General features: G+C 46.1%; 1 protein-coding gene across 1 annotated transcript; it reads left to right on the top strand.

The window, feature by feature from the left end:
- The first annotated feature begins 563 nt into the window (after window positions 1-563).
- LOC124594691 (trypsin-7-like) lies at window positions 564-15,947 on the top strand. The gene is made up of 3 exons (XM_047133056.1): window positions 564-627; window positions 7,584-7,957; window positions 12,900-15,947. Exons 1-3 carry the CDS (start codon window positions 564-566, stop codon window positions 13,263-13,265), a joined length of 804 nt encoding a protein of 267 aa, XP_046989012.1. The 3' UTR covers window positions 13,266-15,947.
- Window positions 15,948-16,703: the final 756 nt, after the last annotated feature.

The following is a 16,703-nucleotide window of genomic DNA, read 5'->3' as shown; positions in this document are numbered from 1 at the left end:
CACACACCACACCACACCACAGCGCACCGCAGCCCCCAGGGGCGCCCGCGTGTCTGCAGATTACGGACGCTCAGCGCCGAGGTCACCGCCGCCCTAGTCCCCTCACGGTGGGTAGCGTCAGTAATCTTCAAGTAAGAAGTACACCGTGCACCCGTAGTCTAGCCACAAACGCACGAGAGCCCTATAAAACTGGAGCAGATGGGCCCTGTCTGTTCCCCACCTGTGGCTGAGGCACATCAAGATATTCACTGCCTTCTGGATACGGCTTTCAGGTCTCTCACGAGTGGTAGCCGTCACAGTTTGGAGTCAAAAATGACAGTCAGAAACCTCACGAATCTTTGAAATGTAGAATGCTGACCGTCATACGGAAGTCAAGTAAATTAAAAATACGACGAGAACGATTAAAACGAACACATACAGACAATTATCTGTAGAAAATCGAAAACCCGTGTGTGAAGTCGGCTCCCCTAAGTTGCACGCTGCGAGCTGCAACTGGCGCAGTGGAGGAGGACGAGCAGGCTCCTCACAGCCCTGAGCTGCGCCGCGCTCCCCCGCTCACGGCGATGCGACACCGCCTCACCACACGACACGATGGAGGAGTGGCAGCTGGCCTCGAGCTGCCCAGCAGTACTGTGTCTCCGAGTCGTGGCCGCACACTCTACTGCTGTCAAAGAATGTTTCGAGTCAGCGACGTTGACGGAGGAAGCCTGCCTCCAGTAGGCTGACGTTGTCGGCACTGGACCGAAATCTCCGCAATCCACAACGAGAGCGGCTGAGGAGCTGCCTTCTCTCTAACAACGGGGCCCGACGGCGGCCTGACGGCTGACAGTTCGCTCCACGGTCTTCCCTACACGGCTCGTTAAGGCGGCGCTCCGGTAACCACTCTCGGACTTGTGTGGTCCTTTCTCGGCTCGAGGAGAGGTTTCGTAACATCCTCCCGCCACTAGTTGCGAAACCTGCCTGTCTGCCTTCGACTCTGCTGGCAAATGTCAAAGCATGCAGTACCGGGTACAGTATCACGAGTTTCAGATATTACTGATTCCAGGCCCCACATCGAGAAAGGGGAGTTGTAAGACTCAGAAGTGTTGTAGCCACAACAGATACTCTCTCTGTGTGGTTTACTTTCTATCGGTTTTACTTTTTGTTTTCCTCTGCTTACAAAACTGTGTCGACAGAACTCCTTCGGTAGGGTTCCACCACCTATCTCAGTGAAAGCTCGACCGGCGACAGTTTTAAATTAAAAGTCGAGGGCGATATGAGGCAGTGCGCCACATATTCGTCTTCCGTGGCACGTGCACCAGAAGTAGTGGCTCCGGTCACGAAGCCTGACAATGGCCGAGAGAGCGGTGTGCTGACCACGTGTCCCTCGTATCCGCGTCCAGTGACACCTGTCGTATGAGGATTACGTGACGGTCGGTCGGTACCGTTGGGGCTTCCGAGGCCCGTTGGATGTTATGTATCACATATCAACATCGATACAAGTAAGATACAGATCAAAAGTCAGGGAGTAAGCTACTTTTCCGAAGAGTAGACGTTTTAGACGACGTAATTCAATTGCGGCAAGCGAGCGCCATTTCCGCCGTAGTAGCGGCCTGTGGGGCGCGCCGGTCTGGACTAGAGCACAGAACGTTTGCTAACCAAGTAGAATTTACGCTGTTATCTACTGAGTGTTTAGTAGCTACTCGTTAAGTTTGGACTAAGAGATCTGGGGATGACTCGCGGTGTGAGTTTATTTGCTAGAGACGAGTGGCAGCCGCTGAGGCGTTCCAATGTACTTTCAGAAACGACTCGCTGACACTTAAATCAATACTCGATGTTAACAAATTTCTCTTCTTCAGAAACGCTTTCCTTGCCATTGCCAGTCTGCATTTTATATGCTCCCTACTTCGACCATCGTCAGTTATTTTGCTCCCCAAATAGCAAAACTCCTTTACTACTTTAAGTGTCTCATTTCTAATTCCCGCAGCATCACCCGACTTAATTCGACTACATTCCATTATCCTCGCTTTGCTTTTGTTGATGTTCATCTTATATCCTCCTTTCAAGACACTGTCCATTCCGTTCAACTGCTCTTCCAAGTCCTTTGCTGTCTCTGCTAGAATTACAATGTCATCGGTGAACCTCAAAGTTTTTATTTCTTCTCCATGGATTTTAATACCTACTCCGAACTTTTCTTTCGTTTCCTTTACTACTTGATCAATATACAGATTGAATAGCTCGGGGAGAGGCTACAACCCTGTCTCACTCCCTTCCCTTTCATGTCCCTCGACTCATATAACTGCCATCTGGTTTCTGTACAAATTGTAAATAGCCTTTCGCTCCCTGTATTTTACCCCTGCCACCTTCAGAATTTGAAAGACAGTATTGCAGTCAACGTTGTCAAAAGCTTTCTCTAAGTCTACAAATGCTAGAAACGTAGGTTTGCCTTTCCTTAATCTTTCTTCTAAGATAAGTAGTAGGGTCAGTATTGCCTCACGTGTTCCAACATTTCTACGGAATCCAAACTGATCTTCCCCGAGGTCGGCTTCTACCAGTTTTTCCATTCGTCTGTAAAGAATTCGCGTTAGTATATTGCAGCTGTGACTTATTAAACTGATAGTTCGGTAATTTTCACATCTGTCCACACCTGCTTTCTTTGGGATTGGAATTATTATACTCTTCTTGAAGTCTGAGGGAATTTCGCCTGTCTCATACATCTTGCTCCTCAGATAGTAGAGTTTTGTCAGGACTGGCTCTCCCAAGGCTGTCAGTAGTTCTAATGGAATGTTGTCTTCTCCCGGAGCCTTGTTTCGACTCAGGTCTTTCAGTGCTCTGTCAAACTCTTCACGCAGTATCGTATCTCCCATTGTATCTTCATCTACATGCTCTTCCATTTCCATAATATTGTCCTCAAGAACATCGCCACTGTATAGACCCTCTATATACTCCTTCCACCTTTCTGCTTTCCCTTCTTTGCTTAGAACTGGGTTTCCATCTGAGCTCTTGATATTCATGCAAGTGGTTCTCTTTTCTCCAAAGGTCTCTTTAATTTTCCTGTAATGATATTTCATATTGTACCAAACAAAACGTATAGGGAAACAAATAAACTCTTATTACAACAGCACCCTTGTGTACAGTGAAAGTTTGATATATTCCTGAAGAACATGATAGCAACCGTTTGTATATGAGAGGGAGGGAGTGAGGTTGCTTTAGCTATCGTTTTCCCATGTCTGCATGAGATATAAAACGTAACACTAACTCCAAAAATCTCTTCGCACACACATACGCACGTGAGCGCACACATATCGACAGCACAATTCTTCACTGCTCACAGGGTATGTGCGGTCACTTTTACATGGCAGACGTAAGTAGGAGGTGTTCTGATGTACGGTTGCTTAAGATTGGAGATCGGGCCTGAACTACCACGTTAAAGACACTGCCAAACTCAGCTGACAACTGCGCCCCACCCGTTACCGAATAATTTATGTGCTCCGCATTGCTTAGAGTTGTGCTTGCTGGTTGTTTCCTTTTCTTATTTTGAAATGAGTGCAGAGAGGAATCTTGCTGTGTCACAGGGTTCGAATACGTCTCTCACAACACCAGGTGGAATCAGCGCTCCATATGTCCACTATTACGTCGGTGCTGCCTTCCCAGGAGCGCAGAACGAGGGCGTAGGCTGGCAGCCGTGTGAGAGGGAGGCGTGGCTTGTCCCCCCACTCCGCTCCCCTCCCCTCCCCACGACTGCCAGTGAAGTGTCCGCTACAACATAAGCGCCAGTAGCGGAAATAATAGAGCATTTATAAATTATCCGAACTTGTAATCTGGATTTTGCGTAGCAAATTTAATGAAACTACTGACATATAAAACTAAAGGCACTGTGCTCAGTCAGCAACTCCATGACTTTGGGAACACAGTTTCAAAATATTTAGTAGCAACGATATTGGACATCCATTCCTTGTTGGCAAGGATAGCATCCCTCACAGGATAGCATCCCTAAGGCATGCAGTCGTTCTTCTTTCATGATGTTTCGCAGGAACGTTTTATTTCTCGTGCGCATCGAAAAGCATCGCTCAGCTTCTAACGGTCTCATGGTCTCATGGCTCTAAGCACTATGGGACTTAACATCTGAGGTCATCAGTCCCCTAGACTTAGAACTAGTTAAACCTAACTATCCTAAGGACCTCACACACATCCGTGCCCGAGGCAGGATTCGAACCTGCGACCGTAGCAGCCGCGTGGTTCCGGACTCAAGCGCCTAGAACCGCTCGGCCACAGCGGCCGGCTTCTAAAGTCGATATAGGCGTCATTATTAGCAGATTAAAAACTTTTAACAGTCTCGTCGAATCTCTCACAAAGTTCATCCTCTAGAAGCAGCGAAAGAAACGGAACTGTGCCAGAAACTGCTCTCAACTCAAGCTAACGTAGAACACTTGAAGCTCACCCTTCTAATTTCTTTTTTCCTCTAATGTGTATGTGTCTGTAATTTCAAGCCGTTTGTGTGGAAAATTTGTGGTGTATTTGTCAAACTGATTTACATCAAATAAGTTGGCTGCAATGAGGTGTCCAGTAATTTTATTTCAGAAAGGATGGCATCCTACACTTCCAAAGCAGCTCTTTTTTCTATACCCATCAAAGATCCGTGGCTTCTTACCAGGCATCGTTTCGTCGTTTTCGAAACTAATGTACTTAAGAATCGAGTCAATGTCATCTCTGATGTTTTGCATTAACACTTCAAAGTTTTGGATGTCTTGTTTTGCTTTCGTCGGTCCGGTTATTTTCTTCTTAAGCTGATTAAAAAGTACGTCTGCATGAGGAATTATCTTTTAGAATAATGATAGCCAGAAAATGAATTCTTGCAGTCTTTGTTTGTATGAATCAGCTTTTTCAATAGTAGAAGATAGTTTTATGCTTTCTCTTGTTTCAGTGACTTCCATAATAGCAATAGAATCTTCCCCATTTTCAAAAACATCTTTTACCACTTCAGAATGGTAATTTCGTCTCGTGAATAACGCTATGCAACACTATGGATGTTTGTGGCGAGTAAAGAAAGAACGAAGAAATACCTGAAAGATGTGCAAAAAATATGTGAGCTTTACGATTAACAGAGGCTGCAGTGGATATAATAAGGTTGAACTGATGCACATAACAATGAATGCAGCTTTCATTTGGGTATTTGTCTTTAATTAGTTTCTGATTCCCATTCGACTTGCCACTCGTAACGTCTGCTCCGTCGTAACTCTGAGCTACTAGTTTTGCTCGGTCATTGCCAATTAATGGTTAATTTTCTTTCAGAATACTCTCAGCTATAGTATGAACATTCTGACTTCATGGATTAACAAAGTTCCAAAATCTTTCAACAGGTTTCCCTCAACAATATAACGTAAAACAATAACCATCTACCGAGCGAGGTGTCGCAGTGGTTAGCACACTGGACTCGCATTCGGGAGGAGGACGGTTCAATCCCGTCTCCGGCCATCCTGATTTAGGTTTTCCGTGATTTCCCTAAATCGTTTCAGGCAAATGCCGGGATGGTTCCTTTGAAAGGGCACGGCCGATTTCCTTCCCAATCCTTCCCTAACCCGAGCTTGCGCTCCGTCTCTAATGACCTCGTTGTCGACGGGACGTTAAACACTAACCACCACCACCACAATAACCATCTGAAATTGTCAAGTCGCATCTGTGGTTTCATCCGCGATGATTGCAACATAATCGGCACGTTTTATCTCTTTACGAATTTCATCATGGTATACTTCCAACACGCATTGCGGTAGTTCTTTCTGAACAGTCTTAGAAATGCCTTTGAACATTGATGCTTGGCTGAGATGAACGTGAAGATCTTTATCCTGTCCCGCACTGAAGTGAATTAGCTCACGGAAAACCCCCTTCTTTTGAGAGGCATCAGATTCATCGTGGCCCCTGAGAGCCAGTTCCAAAGCACCACAGAACGGAATACAGTTTTCAATTAAATTCAATTTATAGCTATTTTTTCACCACGTTTGTTGTGGCTGTTCGTTGTTTGTCTATATTGCGAATCTAATTTCTGCTGAATGTTGGTTTAGGCTAGGAATGAAAGACTAAGCATATTATTCATGTGTCGCTTTGACATTTCATGTACCGTTCTTATGCCCAATATCAGTTATTTCGGTCTTACCCCAATGAACATCGCCCCCAAATAACAGACAAGGAAAACAAAAAACAGCGTTCCTTTCTTCACAGTCACAAATCCATTCGTTCTTTGGTAAATTTCTGGATTGAACTTATGGCCCCGATTTTTTGTTTGCTGCTGCAGATTCGGATTCGGGAGTGGCCTACCTAGTGTTTTGATCTGAATTTTTTCACTGAGAGTCGTGTCGATAAATGGCGTTTTTAATAACTCATTTACTTTGTTCACGTTTGCTATTTTCACGGTCAACTGAAATTTTCCCTTACAGATAACAGTGTGCACACAGATATATACGGTCAATTACCTGGCCTAACAATAACTACAACATGTTTGTACAGAACTGTATTAGACGATCGTAACAAGTGTAAACAGAAATACTACACCGTTGTTTGAAAAATAGATGCTCAACAGGTGGTGAATACGTTAGTTTCCTTGTTGTGTTCCTATAGCTCTGCTGTTGTGAATCATACCAATACAGAAATAATGCCTCTTAGTTTCAAAATCTAAGGGCATAATTATATTCAAATTGTATATAACTATTTATAGCGATAATTAGATTTATCATTTCTTTTTCGATTTAATTAAGCATTAATTTGAGTTTAGGAATGCTTTGGCATTAACTTGCAGAAAGGTAATGGAACTGGGTTACAAGAAGTTTGCACCCCGATGTATTCTAACACGATCGGTACATGGCAGATCGTGCTTCTATAGTTCTACAATTCGTACAGATTTCTCTGTATTTCTGGTGCCACAAAACAGCGGCACTACCTCAGAAGCCGCCCTCGGTAGAGATAACGTTGGCAAATCGTTTCAGCGGGTTAGTCGCGAAGCGTAACAGAGTTACTTTCGCATCTGCAGTACTAATAGGGATTTGGGGCTAACCCTCATTCACACGAGGGAAACACTGACGGCGAATTGATTGCGCAGAAAAGTGTCGCAGATCTCTGCTCCTTAGTGTAGAGATACGGGTGAGCTGTTCTTTAATTTACAGCACGGAATACGTTTATCCAGAATTTTAGTACTTCGATACACTGTAATAATACGCTAAATAAGCGAAAGGCAACCACTCGAGCGTAGCGGATCGATTCGTGGAGCACAGATACGCGTAAACAGAGAGCAGCACTCGGACTAGCTTTCAGCACTGGTCCTTTTTCTAGCAAAAGTAGAGACACAGACGCAGGAACAGAGAACCACACCGACTGTGGACGGCTTTGCCTCATTCGAGATATTGCTCCAAGCGTTATTGATTGCGATAATAGCTAGAGTGGCTAATTTAATTGCCGTTTTCAGGTGGGGTTTGCCCAGCTCGTGGAAATCTACCTCTCGGTATGTTGTTTGGACTGGAAGCGACTGATAAGTGTGGAGAGGCGGAGGCGGCCGATAAGTGTGGAGAGGCGGAGGCGGCGGCGGAGCGCGGCAGAGATGCGGGGGCCGTGGTGCGCGCTGCTGTGCTGCTGCTGGCTGTGGCTGCCGGCCGCGGGGGCGGGCGGGGGCGGCGGGAGCCGCGTGCTGGCCGGTGAGCCGGTCGACATCTCCGAGTTCCCGTGGCAGGTGTCTGTGGAGTACGTGGGCGCGCACCGCTGCGGCGGCTCCGTCGTCAGCGCCGGCTGGGTCATGACGAACGCGTGGTGCGTGGTGGGCGGCAATCCCGTGTACTACCTGCTGCGCGTCGGCACGTCGACGCGCGGCAGCGGCGGAGACACCTACAACGCCAGCCGGCTGCTCTGGCACGAGGACTTCGACAACGCCATCTCCGACAAAGACATCGGCTTCTTCGAGGTCTCGGAAGCCATCTGGTTCGACGACAACGTTCAGGTACTACGTTCACAAATACTCAAAGTTAACTCGTCTTATAAAAGCAGACAGCGCTTCCGGACACGGTTTCCACTCCGCAGCGGAGATTAAAACCCTACACTGCACTGGGTCTCGAACTGGCAGGAACCTTTGCCTTTCGAGGGGCAAATGCTCTGCCGACTTTCTTTCTTTCTTTTTTCTTTGTCCGTAACGGCTGCTCCCTTCCCTCGATCCCGTCATCTGTTCTTCGTAATCGCTTTCACCGGCCTGGCTCTGGTGGCTTCCGTATAATTTCGTGTCCTAGGTGAAATACTTTGCTACTTTCGAGAGTGAAACTGAAATTCCCATTTCTCTCCGACAACGTTCTACCCGTTTTCTTCCCTGGGAAAGTAAATGTTTCTTCTAACTGAGAATAGTCGAATTAAACAACACATATTTTATGGCAGAAATACAGTCCCATTCATTTCACATTTTTATCGGCTGCTTCTTCCGAATTTCTTTCTAAATGGACTATAACATCATTTTCCTGAAGTTTTACAATTATAGCATTCGTTACATTACGATAAGAAATAGATAGACTACGCGCGTGTATTAAAAGACGTCTCTGAAGAGTCACTTTATTAGATGAAACTTATTGCTTTGTAGAAACTATATTTCGCTTTCTTTGAAAATAAAACCTTTCTTTTTTACTTTTTCTAACGCACTAAAACATTACTTTTCCAGAAGTCTTAAAAGAAAATATGACTTGCAGTGTGAAAAAACCGAAATAAAAGAAAATACACACTAACGCGTAAAACTAATCTGACTGTTAAACTTCGCTCTGTATTCCAACCTTCTAATTAGATAATTGGCGTATTTCTCGATGTGCTTTCTCTCTCTCTCTCTCTCTCTCTCTCTCTCTCTCTCTCTCTCTCTCTCTCTGTGTGTGTGTGTGTGTGTGTGTGTGTGTGTGTGTGTGTGTGTTCACTTACAGGCGCACAAGCCGAGGCTATGAGCCCGCTGCTTACACATTATTTTAAAAGGAACGACTGTGGGTAAAATGACCAAACTTGTTGTCACACGATGAGAAGAAAACCTATAAAACTCCACTCAGTCACTCACTCCGACCTCACTCGCATTGCCCAACACGATCCCTTTATCTCACAGGCCTCAATACGACGCGGAAGGGTGAAGGTGCTATAGATGGCATGCAGACAGGAGTGAAACCACAGAAGACATAGAAGAAAGGCACAGGGAAATGTGACTGGCTGACCACTTACAAAGAACATGCCTGAGCCAGTCACCCTGTTAACACATTAAGACGGCAGCCCTAAAATTCTTGAAAACATGTTGGACATGTCACGAATCCTTAAAACTCTAAACACATTCTTTAGAAAGTCACTTAAAATAGAGGGCAGGTGTGTCGGCAATTCTGCCACTGCCCTCTGGTCCGAAAATAAAATACAGACTAGTAAGACGTGGCGCACAGTCACCACACGCTGTGCAGGACCTCGGCTGAGCCGCGGACCGTGCTGGAGGCAGGGCAGCTTGTTGCCCGCCACTCGCCTCTGTACCTCAGCAGCGAGGTGGCAGCGTGACTCAGCACCGCTACACGGCTCTTAGGCTGTGTGCCCTACTAGCTAGCAGAGAGACACCTCTCTCGCCAACCGTTCTAGTTGGAGGACTGTGTCCCGAATATTGTGGACTACTCTGTCTGCTGGGTGCAACAGTTGCAGCGAGAGATGGGCACGCACAGAATCGGAATACACAAGTACTTTAGCACCTGACTCGCGTCCAATCTTCTCCAGTGCCTGAAAGTCCACATACCATTGTGCATCGAGGACCGTGAAATCTTGGGTAGTTGGACCTCGACGACACGATCGGGGAAAATAACAGAGCAACCGACGGAGTCCCACCTGTTTCGACACATCCGTAAAGACGGCTGTAGAGTTGTGGTCGTAAACTAATGTATTAAAAACATATACAGGAGTGTAATCTCTCCTGTACTACACCACATCTAAATTTACTCTGGAGCTGAGCAATAACCACAGTGGTAGGCCTTAAAATCCTGGATTTGGGATGGTAGGTGCCCCACACCAAGTGACTCTAGCGCGTGTTGCATGCGGGTCCCAAATGGCGTTATTGCTTGCTCTCGATTGGAGAAAAGGTGTGCCGAAGGTGGACGAGCAACAGTATAGTACGTAGCTGAATTCAGAGCTGTGAGGAGCTTACATGTGTGATGCAACACGTGGGGCTGCCACCGGATGGTGAGTAGCACCACCAGATGGTTAGTACAAGTTCCCCAGCCTCAGCACAGAGACTGGGTGCGGGGCTGGTCCAGTAAAGCACACGCGGCCAGTCTAGTTCCCTCACGGTGGGTAGCGTCAGTAATCTTCAGGTGAGGAGACCTCGCTGATACGTACACCGTGCTCCCGTAGTCCAGCCACAAACGCACGAGAGCCCCATAAAACTGCAGCAGATGGGCCCTGTCTGCTCGCCACCTGTGGCTGAGGCCCACCAAGATATTCACTGCCTTTCACGTATATCAGGTGTGGTAAGCATGACAGTTCGAGTCAAACATGAGACCCAGAAACCTCACTTAGTCTTTAAAATGTAGAATGGTATCCCACATATGCAAGTCTGGTGAAAATACGACGAGAACTATTAAAATGCACACACAGACAGTTACCTGTAGAGAACTGAAAATTCATCTTTGCAGCCCACTCCTCTGGCGCGTCCATTGTTAAGTTGTAAGTGATGGCTCGCTGTTTCGACACTGGAGGAGCAACAGAAATCAAAAATCGTCCACAAATAAGGAGCAGTGTATGGGAATCCTTGCGGTAGACGTGATATTATTTATGGCTATGGCAAAGTGAGTAATACTTAATACTCTGCCCTGAGGGACATCCGCTACGGTCGCAGGTTCGAATCCTGCCTCGGGCATGGATGTGTGTGATGTCCTTAGGTTAGTTAGGTTTAATTAGTTCTAAGTTCTAGGCGACTGATGACCTCAGAAGTTAAGTCGCCTAGTGCTCAGAGCCATTTGAACCATTTGTCAGCGACGCGACGGATCACTCGTGAAATGTGGCCCACCTACTCCTGGACACGGCCAGCTGGCTGAACAGCCTCCAGTTAGCCCTGCTGACCATCTATTTCTGTAACTTCTCCATACAATAGGTGAATGCGGAGTAGGAAGTGATCCCTGGAATGGAGGTGATCAATGACTTGCCACTAAGCAGAGTCTACGAGGGCTGGAGAGCAGAAGGATAGGTCGACGGCTGAGAATGACCTCGCAGCAGCACAAAAACTGGTGGCAATACCTGTGCTGAGACGTTGTGAGGTTCTCCGAAACTGGAGCGGGAAGGCGAGTAGAGGGCGAGCCCCACAAAACGTGACGGGCACCTACGCCTCCCAGTACGAGAAATGGTCGAGGGAATCGCCGTATAAGATCTGTGGGAGCCTCAGAGTCTATTTATTGCATCTCGTGCAGGTACCTATAGGGACCAAACATTGGTCGTCTGGCAGACACGAATTCCGGTGGCGACTGCTCGCAGGTCAGTAGCCGAGGGGAGACCGGGGCAGTGGTGCGCATCACTGACAAAGAAAGCGACCTCTTCGCTCGCCCCAGCCAGGTCATCCTTGTGATAGAGCACATAGCCCCATCGTAGAGGTGCATCAGACAATTGAAAATGGTATCCTGCAAACAGAAGCACAGGGGAAACTTCCTGGCAGATTAAAACTGTGTGCCCGACCGAGACTCGAACTCGGGAACTTTGCCTGTCGCGGGCAAGTGCTCTACCAACTGAGCTACCGAAGCACGACTCACGTCCGGTCCTCACAGCTGTGCTTCTGCCAGTTCCCGAGTTCGAGTCTCGGTCGGGCCCACAGTTTTAATCTTCCAGGAAGTTTCATATCAGCGCACACTCCGCTGCCCTCCACATGTTCTACTATAGGATGGGAGTCATCTATCAGGTGGGCAGCACTTTCTGCCGGGCAGTGGGTGGAGGCTCAGTCCGACATCGATGTCCATCAGCTGTGAAGAAGATTCGAGGGAAACGTCAGATTTGACGATACGGATGTTGCCGGACCGTGTACTTCGCGCCTCCGTCAGTGAGCGTTTTTTCTCCTGTGACTCGGATCTTTTTGTGTGAGGCGCTTGCGGAACCTCGGCCGCTGGAGTGGTAGCCGCAGTGCTGGGTGCTGATCTTTCGAGGGTCAGGAAGTTCTGCAGCGTCAGCACCTGGTTCCACCAAAGAGGATGCCCTTCGCCGTTTTTATCTGCCGGATCTTCCGTTCTTCGATGCCCGGTGTGGCGGACAGCGCAGCAGACACAGTCTGGAGTAACAGACCGACCCACTGCGTCACGTCTGCTCTCTTCTTCCTCAGTTAGAACGCAGTACGAGCCAATTACCGCTCGTTCCACTGTGTTAAGGCAGGCTACTTCACCCGGGGTAAGTAGTCTAGTCCATGTAGTACAACACTTGCAAGTTTCCGTTTGCAGAGACACCACGTGTGAACCTGCTGCTGCGTTCCGATAAAAGGACAATGCAATACCGATAGTAGCGTCGATGGAAACTGCCAGGTCTGTGATTCCCGACTGTCAGCTACATTTAGCCATCGCTGCTAAACTACTGCAGTCTCGACTGCTACTGGCATCAGTTCCCATTTCGTCAACCTGGGGTTGCTGAAGGAAATTTTTGTCGGAAGCAACGGAGGAATTCGACAGGCCAGAAATCCGACAACTCAAATAAAAACTTCCGTATATTGTTAAAAAAAATAGAATATGAGGCAGCCTCCTAGAAGCTAATAACGACTTATCCACACATAGTTGATCAGCCTAGTCTGATACATCTTGTTGCAGGGCAAGACAAAAGATTAAGGTTTTCTGTGATTTCCCAAAATCGCTTCGGGCAAATGCCGGGATGGTTCCTTTGAAAGGACACGTCCGACTTCCTTCCCAGATGACCTCACGTGATTTTCACAGCCCGTGGCGCTGGCGGAGGAGGAGCCGTCGGCGGGCAGCCAGGTGACGGTGTCGGGCTGGGGCAGCGTGGACGCGGGCCAGGGCTACCCGGTGCAGCTGCACGCCGTCAACACGACCGTGCTGGACCGCGACGCGTGCAACGCCACGTTCGAGGGCCAGCTCATCACCGAGGACAAGATCTGCACGGCCGGGCCCGACGGCGGGCTCGACTACTGCAACGGCGACTACGGCGGGCCGCTGGTCGCCAACGGCACGCAGTACGGCGTCGTCTCCTGGGGCTACGGCTGCTACTACCCGCAGTACCCGGGCGTCTACACCAACGTCGCCTCGCTGCGCTCCTGGATCAACGACACCATCGGCGTCTAGCCCGTTCTCCTCTTCTCGCCTTTCCGCGTTCACAAATTTACCTCGCGTTTCCAGACGCGTGCACGTACGCCGATGTCGGCGAGTACACTCTACGACATATTCGTTCGACTGTATCTAAATGTTTTACTGTACTTTTTTAATACAATTCTTCCGCCGGTCAACACTCGTAGCGAAATAAAAGAAACGCAGCATTTTTCCTCAGACTGCAGAACTGACCTATATGGGAGATATATTTATCGAGAGGGCGCAGCCACTGTGGAGTCTGCGAGTGGCACAGTTAGAGTAGGTTCTCTGAGTAACGAAAAGAATAAACTACTGTAATATGTCTCATTTTAAATTCGGCTGTATAAATTTCGTTATTTAATTAATGGGTGAATTATAGCAAATTCTGCAGTCTGGAAGTTATTATAATATCTACAATTCAGGAAAGTGAAGTGCATCATTTAGTGTTAGTTCTTACTCGACACCAGAGATGAGGGACTTACCAAAACAGTAACTCACTAAATTTCGTCGAGTACCTCTCGTAATCAAGAAGGGCTTTTAACGTACTATAGTTTTTGTGGGGCCAATATTTTTAAACGCGGAGAATTCGGCAAACAAACGCACTTGCTGGTTGTTGTTTACAGGAAGGCTTACGTCATATTCGGTGTTACATAAAAACGAGTAAGTGGGTCCTTGGAAATTTGTAGTAAAAAATTTTGGAACCAGAGGATATTGAGATATCCACAAATTAACGCTTACAACGTCTACCACGTTTAAATAGATACGTTAACGTCATTTAATTCTTATTTCTGTGAAATGCAACACCCGACAAAGTGGTGCTTATAATGCAGAATTGTCTGCCATACACTAAAGCATAACTGTTTCGAATTATGAAACGAGTTTTGCCTTTATAATATATGTAATGAACTGTAATTTAAAGAGCAAATAATTTCACGTTTCTGTAAACTTTCATCACTTCCGAGAACGAAAAACATACAACAGCAAGTAATATCCATAGATTCAACAGTGTCACACACAAGTGTCATCAAGTACGCGAGAAGAAAATGTTAATAAAGCCTTAAAAACAAAGACAATAAGACCACGGCAGTAACAATGCGAAACGAGCAGAGAATGCCGCATTTAAATTCCAGAGCTGGATACTCACACAGTACTTTACATGGGTAACTTTGTCATGTCGATGTAGACGTTTTTCGACACGGGCTCAGCTCGAAGTAAACTGCGTTGTACTCGTGCACTAGTGACTCCTACTGACTTTTTACTTAAGTTGACGTTTTTTCGAGTGCACACAAGCAGTATCATGGTAAGTAGAAGAGAGACAGCGATATAGGTAGTGGAAGGGATTTACGTGTGAATGATAAATCCCTTCCGTAATCATCTTCATACCTCCTCCGGGTTACCACAGATGACGTGCCACTGATCTCATTTGTACTAAAACTACAGTACACGCGAGGTGCCTATCTGCTTCCAGCACCCTGACTGGAACGCATAATTTCTAAGTATGTCCACCAGACTGCAGTCTCCTATAGTTCTTGTCCCTTGCACAGAAAACGGCACATAGGCTGTCAATACGTTACGTTAAGGCTCATTAATTCTTAGCGAGGAACTAATATTGCACAAATAATTGAACTTCCAATTAGTTTGTTTATATGGGATGCCACTCGCTTTTTATATTGTACAATTATATTCAGCTTTATTAATCACAAATAACTTCCATTCTTCACACTTACATAGAAAATAAAAAAAAAACAAGGAACTGCTCATTTGCGTAATTACTATCAAATTGTTCTCAATTAAATATCCAAGTAACCAGAGACTGCTAATTAAGTTCTTAATCGCTACCGACTTAGGCAGACAGAAGATCTGTCCTCCGAGACTGCCAAACCTCCTCTGATATTACAGCCGAACCACTTCGCCCGCCATCCAAGTTAGGTGCGATACGAAGATCACCGAAATGCTTCGTCTACCTTTTCGTTTAGCAACTGTTTACTATCCTGCTGGTAATTAACACTTTTGAAATAATGGAATGATGGTCTGCTATTGAGACATGCTTTAATATGAAATGCAGGTAAATTCACTGTTTAGTTTTTCTAATATTAATAACAGAAGCTTACGACTTTGGTGCTCTACTTCCGAATGGAGCAGCCAACCGCGGAGAAGCCCCACAATTTAGACGGTCTTCCTCGTGGTACCCGTACCGCACAGACCACTCAGCTGCCCTAAGCAGAGGGTCCAGCGGCTGAGCGTGACGGCGGCAGAGCCACGAGTATTGCATATCCCCCTCCTTCTGAGATTTCAAAAAACTGGGATTTTCTCGCATACAAAAATCGATTTTGCAAATCAGTAAATTTTGTGTAAATTTTTCAGTTACCATTTCTCAAGAGCCACACCATTCCACTATAATTTTGATTCGTTGTTGTTTTCCAGAAGTTGAATCCACTTTACGTATTGATAATTCTGTTGTCCGTGATGTGGTCTTTTGCTGTGAAACTACAAACTTTGACTACTGGTGTTGAGTTCAACAACAGACAACAGTCTGCCATCTCCAGCCTCAACGCACAAATCCAGTACTGTTCCATGTAACAATGCAAAGTGCCTTAAATTAATTTCCTAATAAGTTTATACAAATTTTAAATTAACATATTTCCATGCATTATTACAATATAAATACACAATATGTAATCTTTTGTTTTGATGTTGACAGCTTGTAAACAATACTACTGTTTATATCCTACCACGACAGTCGTTATCATTGTCTTTGTTTTGATCAAAGCTGTTAGAATTGTTTACATACAACTGGAGCATTGCCCTTCGCATTCTTAAGAGCTCAGTGCTTGCACGCACCATCTGTTACTACTGACCCGCTTGTGTAATGACTCACGCTGCTATCCTGTGTCAGCTGCAACGGTCTTTAAATCTTACATAAGGACATTTACAATTGCGATTTACAGATACATTCTTGCTTCAAGCATAATGCACAAACACTCATTTAACAAATCGTTGCTTCATTCCACTATTCCTTCTATATTTGAGTGTCACTGTTACGACAGACCGTACTATTAAAAAAAACCGTTCATCACAAGAATAAGCCTGTTGTGAACAAACACAAATGCGATTGAATACTAGTAATCAATGAACTGTGGGTGAAGCCCGATCAACAGGGACTTAAATACTTTGAGCAAAAATAATAGTGCATTGAGAAAGGCTAGCTTCTAGCCGAAATCTAGATCTGCATAATAAAATTTAAAAAGAACGTCTGATTGCTGCAATCTATAATTTACAAGTCAATATAATAGTCACTGAGCGCAACCGCTTTCCGAATGGAAGGTAACCTGATGAAATAACTGAATGATAAACATTATTGAGAGAAACTCCGCGCTCAATGGTCATGCGTCGTTTGTTTTTCTTGTGAGTGGTACCAGTGTGTCTTAGGGAAAC

This window comes from Schistocerca americana, chromosome 2 (assembly GCF_021461395.2).
Source record: "Schistocerca americana isolate TAMUIC-IGC-003095 chromosome 2, iqSchAmer2.1, whole genome shotgun sequence".
Classification (NCBI taxonomy): domain Eukaryota; kingdom Metazoa; phylum Arthropoda; class Insecta; order Orthoptera; family Acrididae; genus Schistocerca; species Schistocerca americana.
This window is presented reverse-complemented; position numbering and strand designations above follow the sequence as displayed.

Coding starts and splice junctions, on each gene's coding strand:
- LOC124594691 (XM_047133056.1), top strand. CDS start 564: ATGCGACACCGCCTCACCACACGACACGATGGAGGAGTGGCAGCTGGC. Junction 628..7,583: donor TGGCCTCGAGCTGCCCAGCA/GTACTGTGTCTC, acceptor GGCCGTGGTGCG/CGCTGCTGTGCTGCTGCTGG. Junction 7,958..12,899: donor GGTTCGACGACAACGTTCAG/GTACTACGTTCA, acceptor TGATTTTCACAG/CCCGTGGCGCTGGCGGAGGA.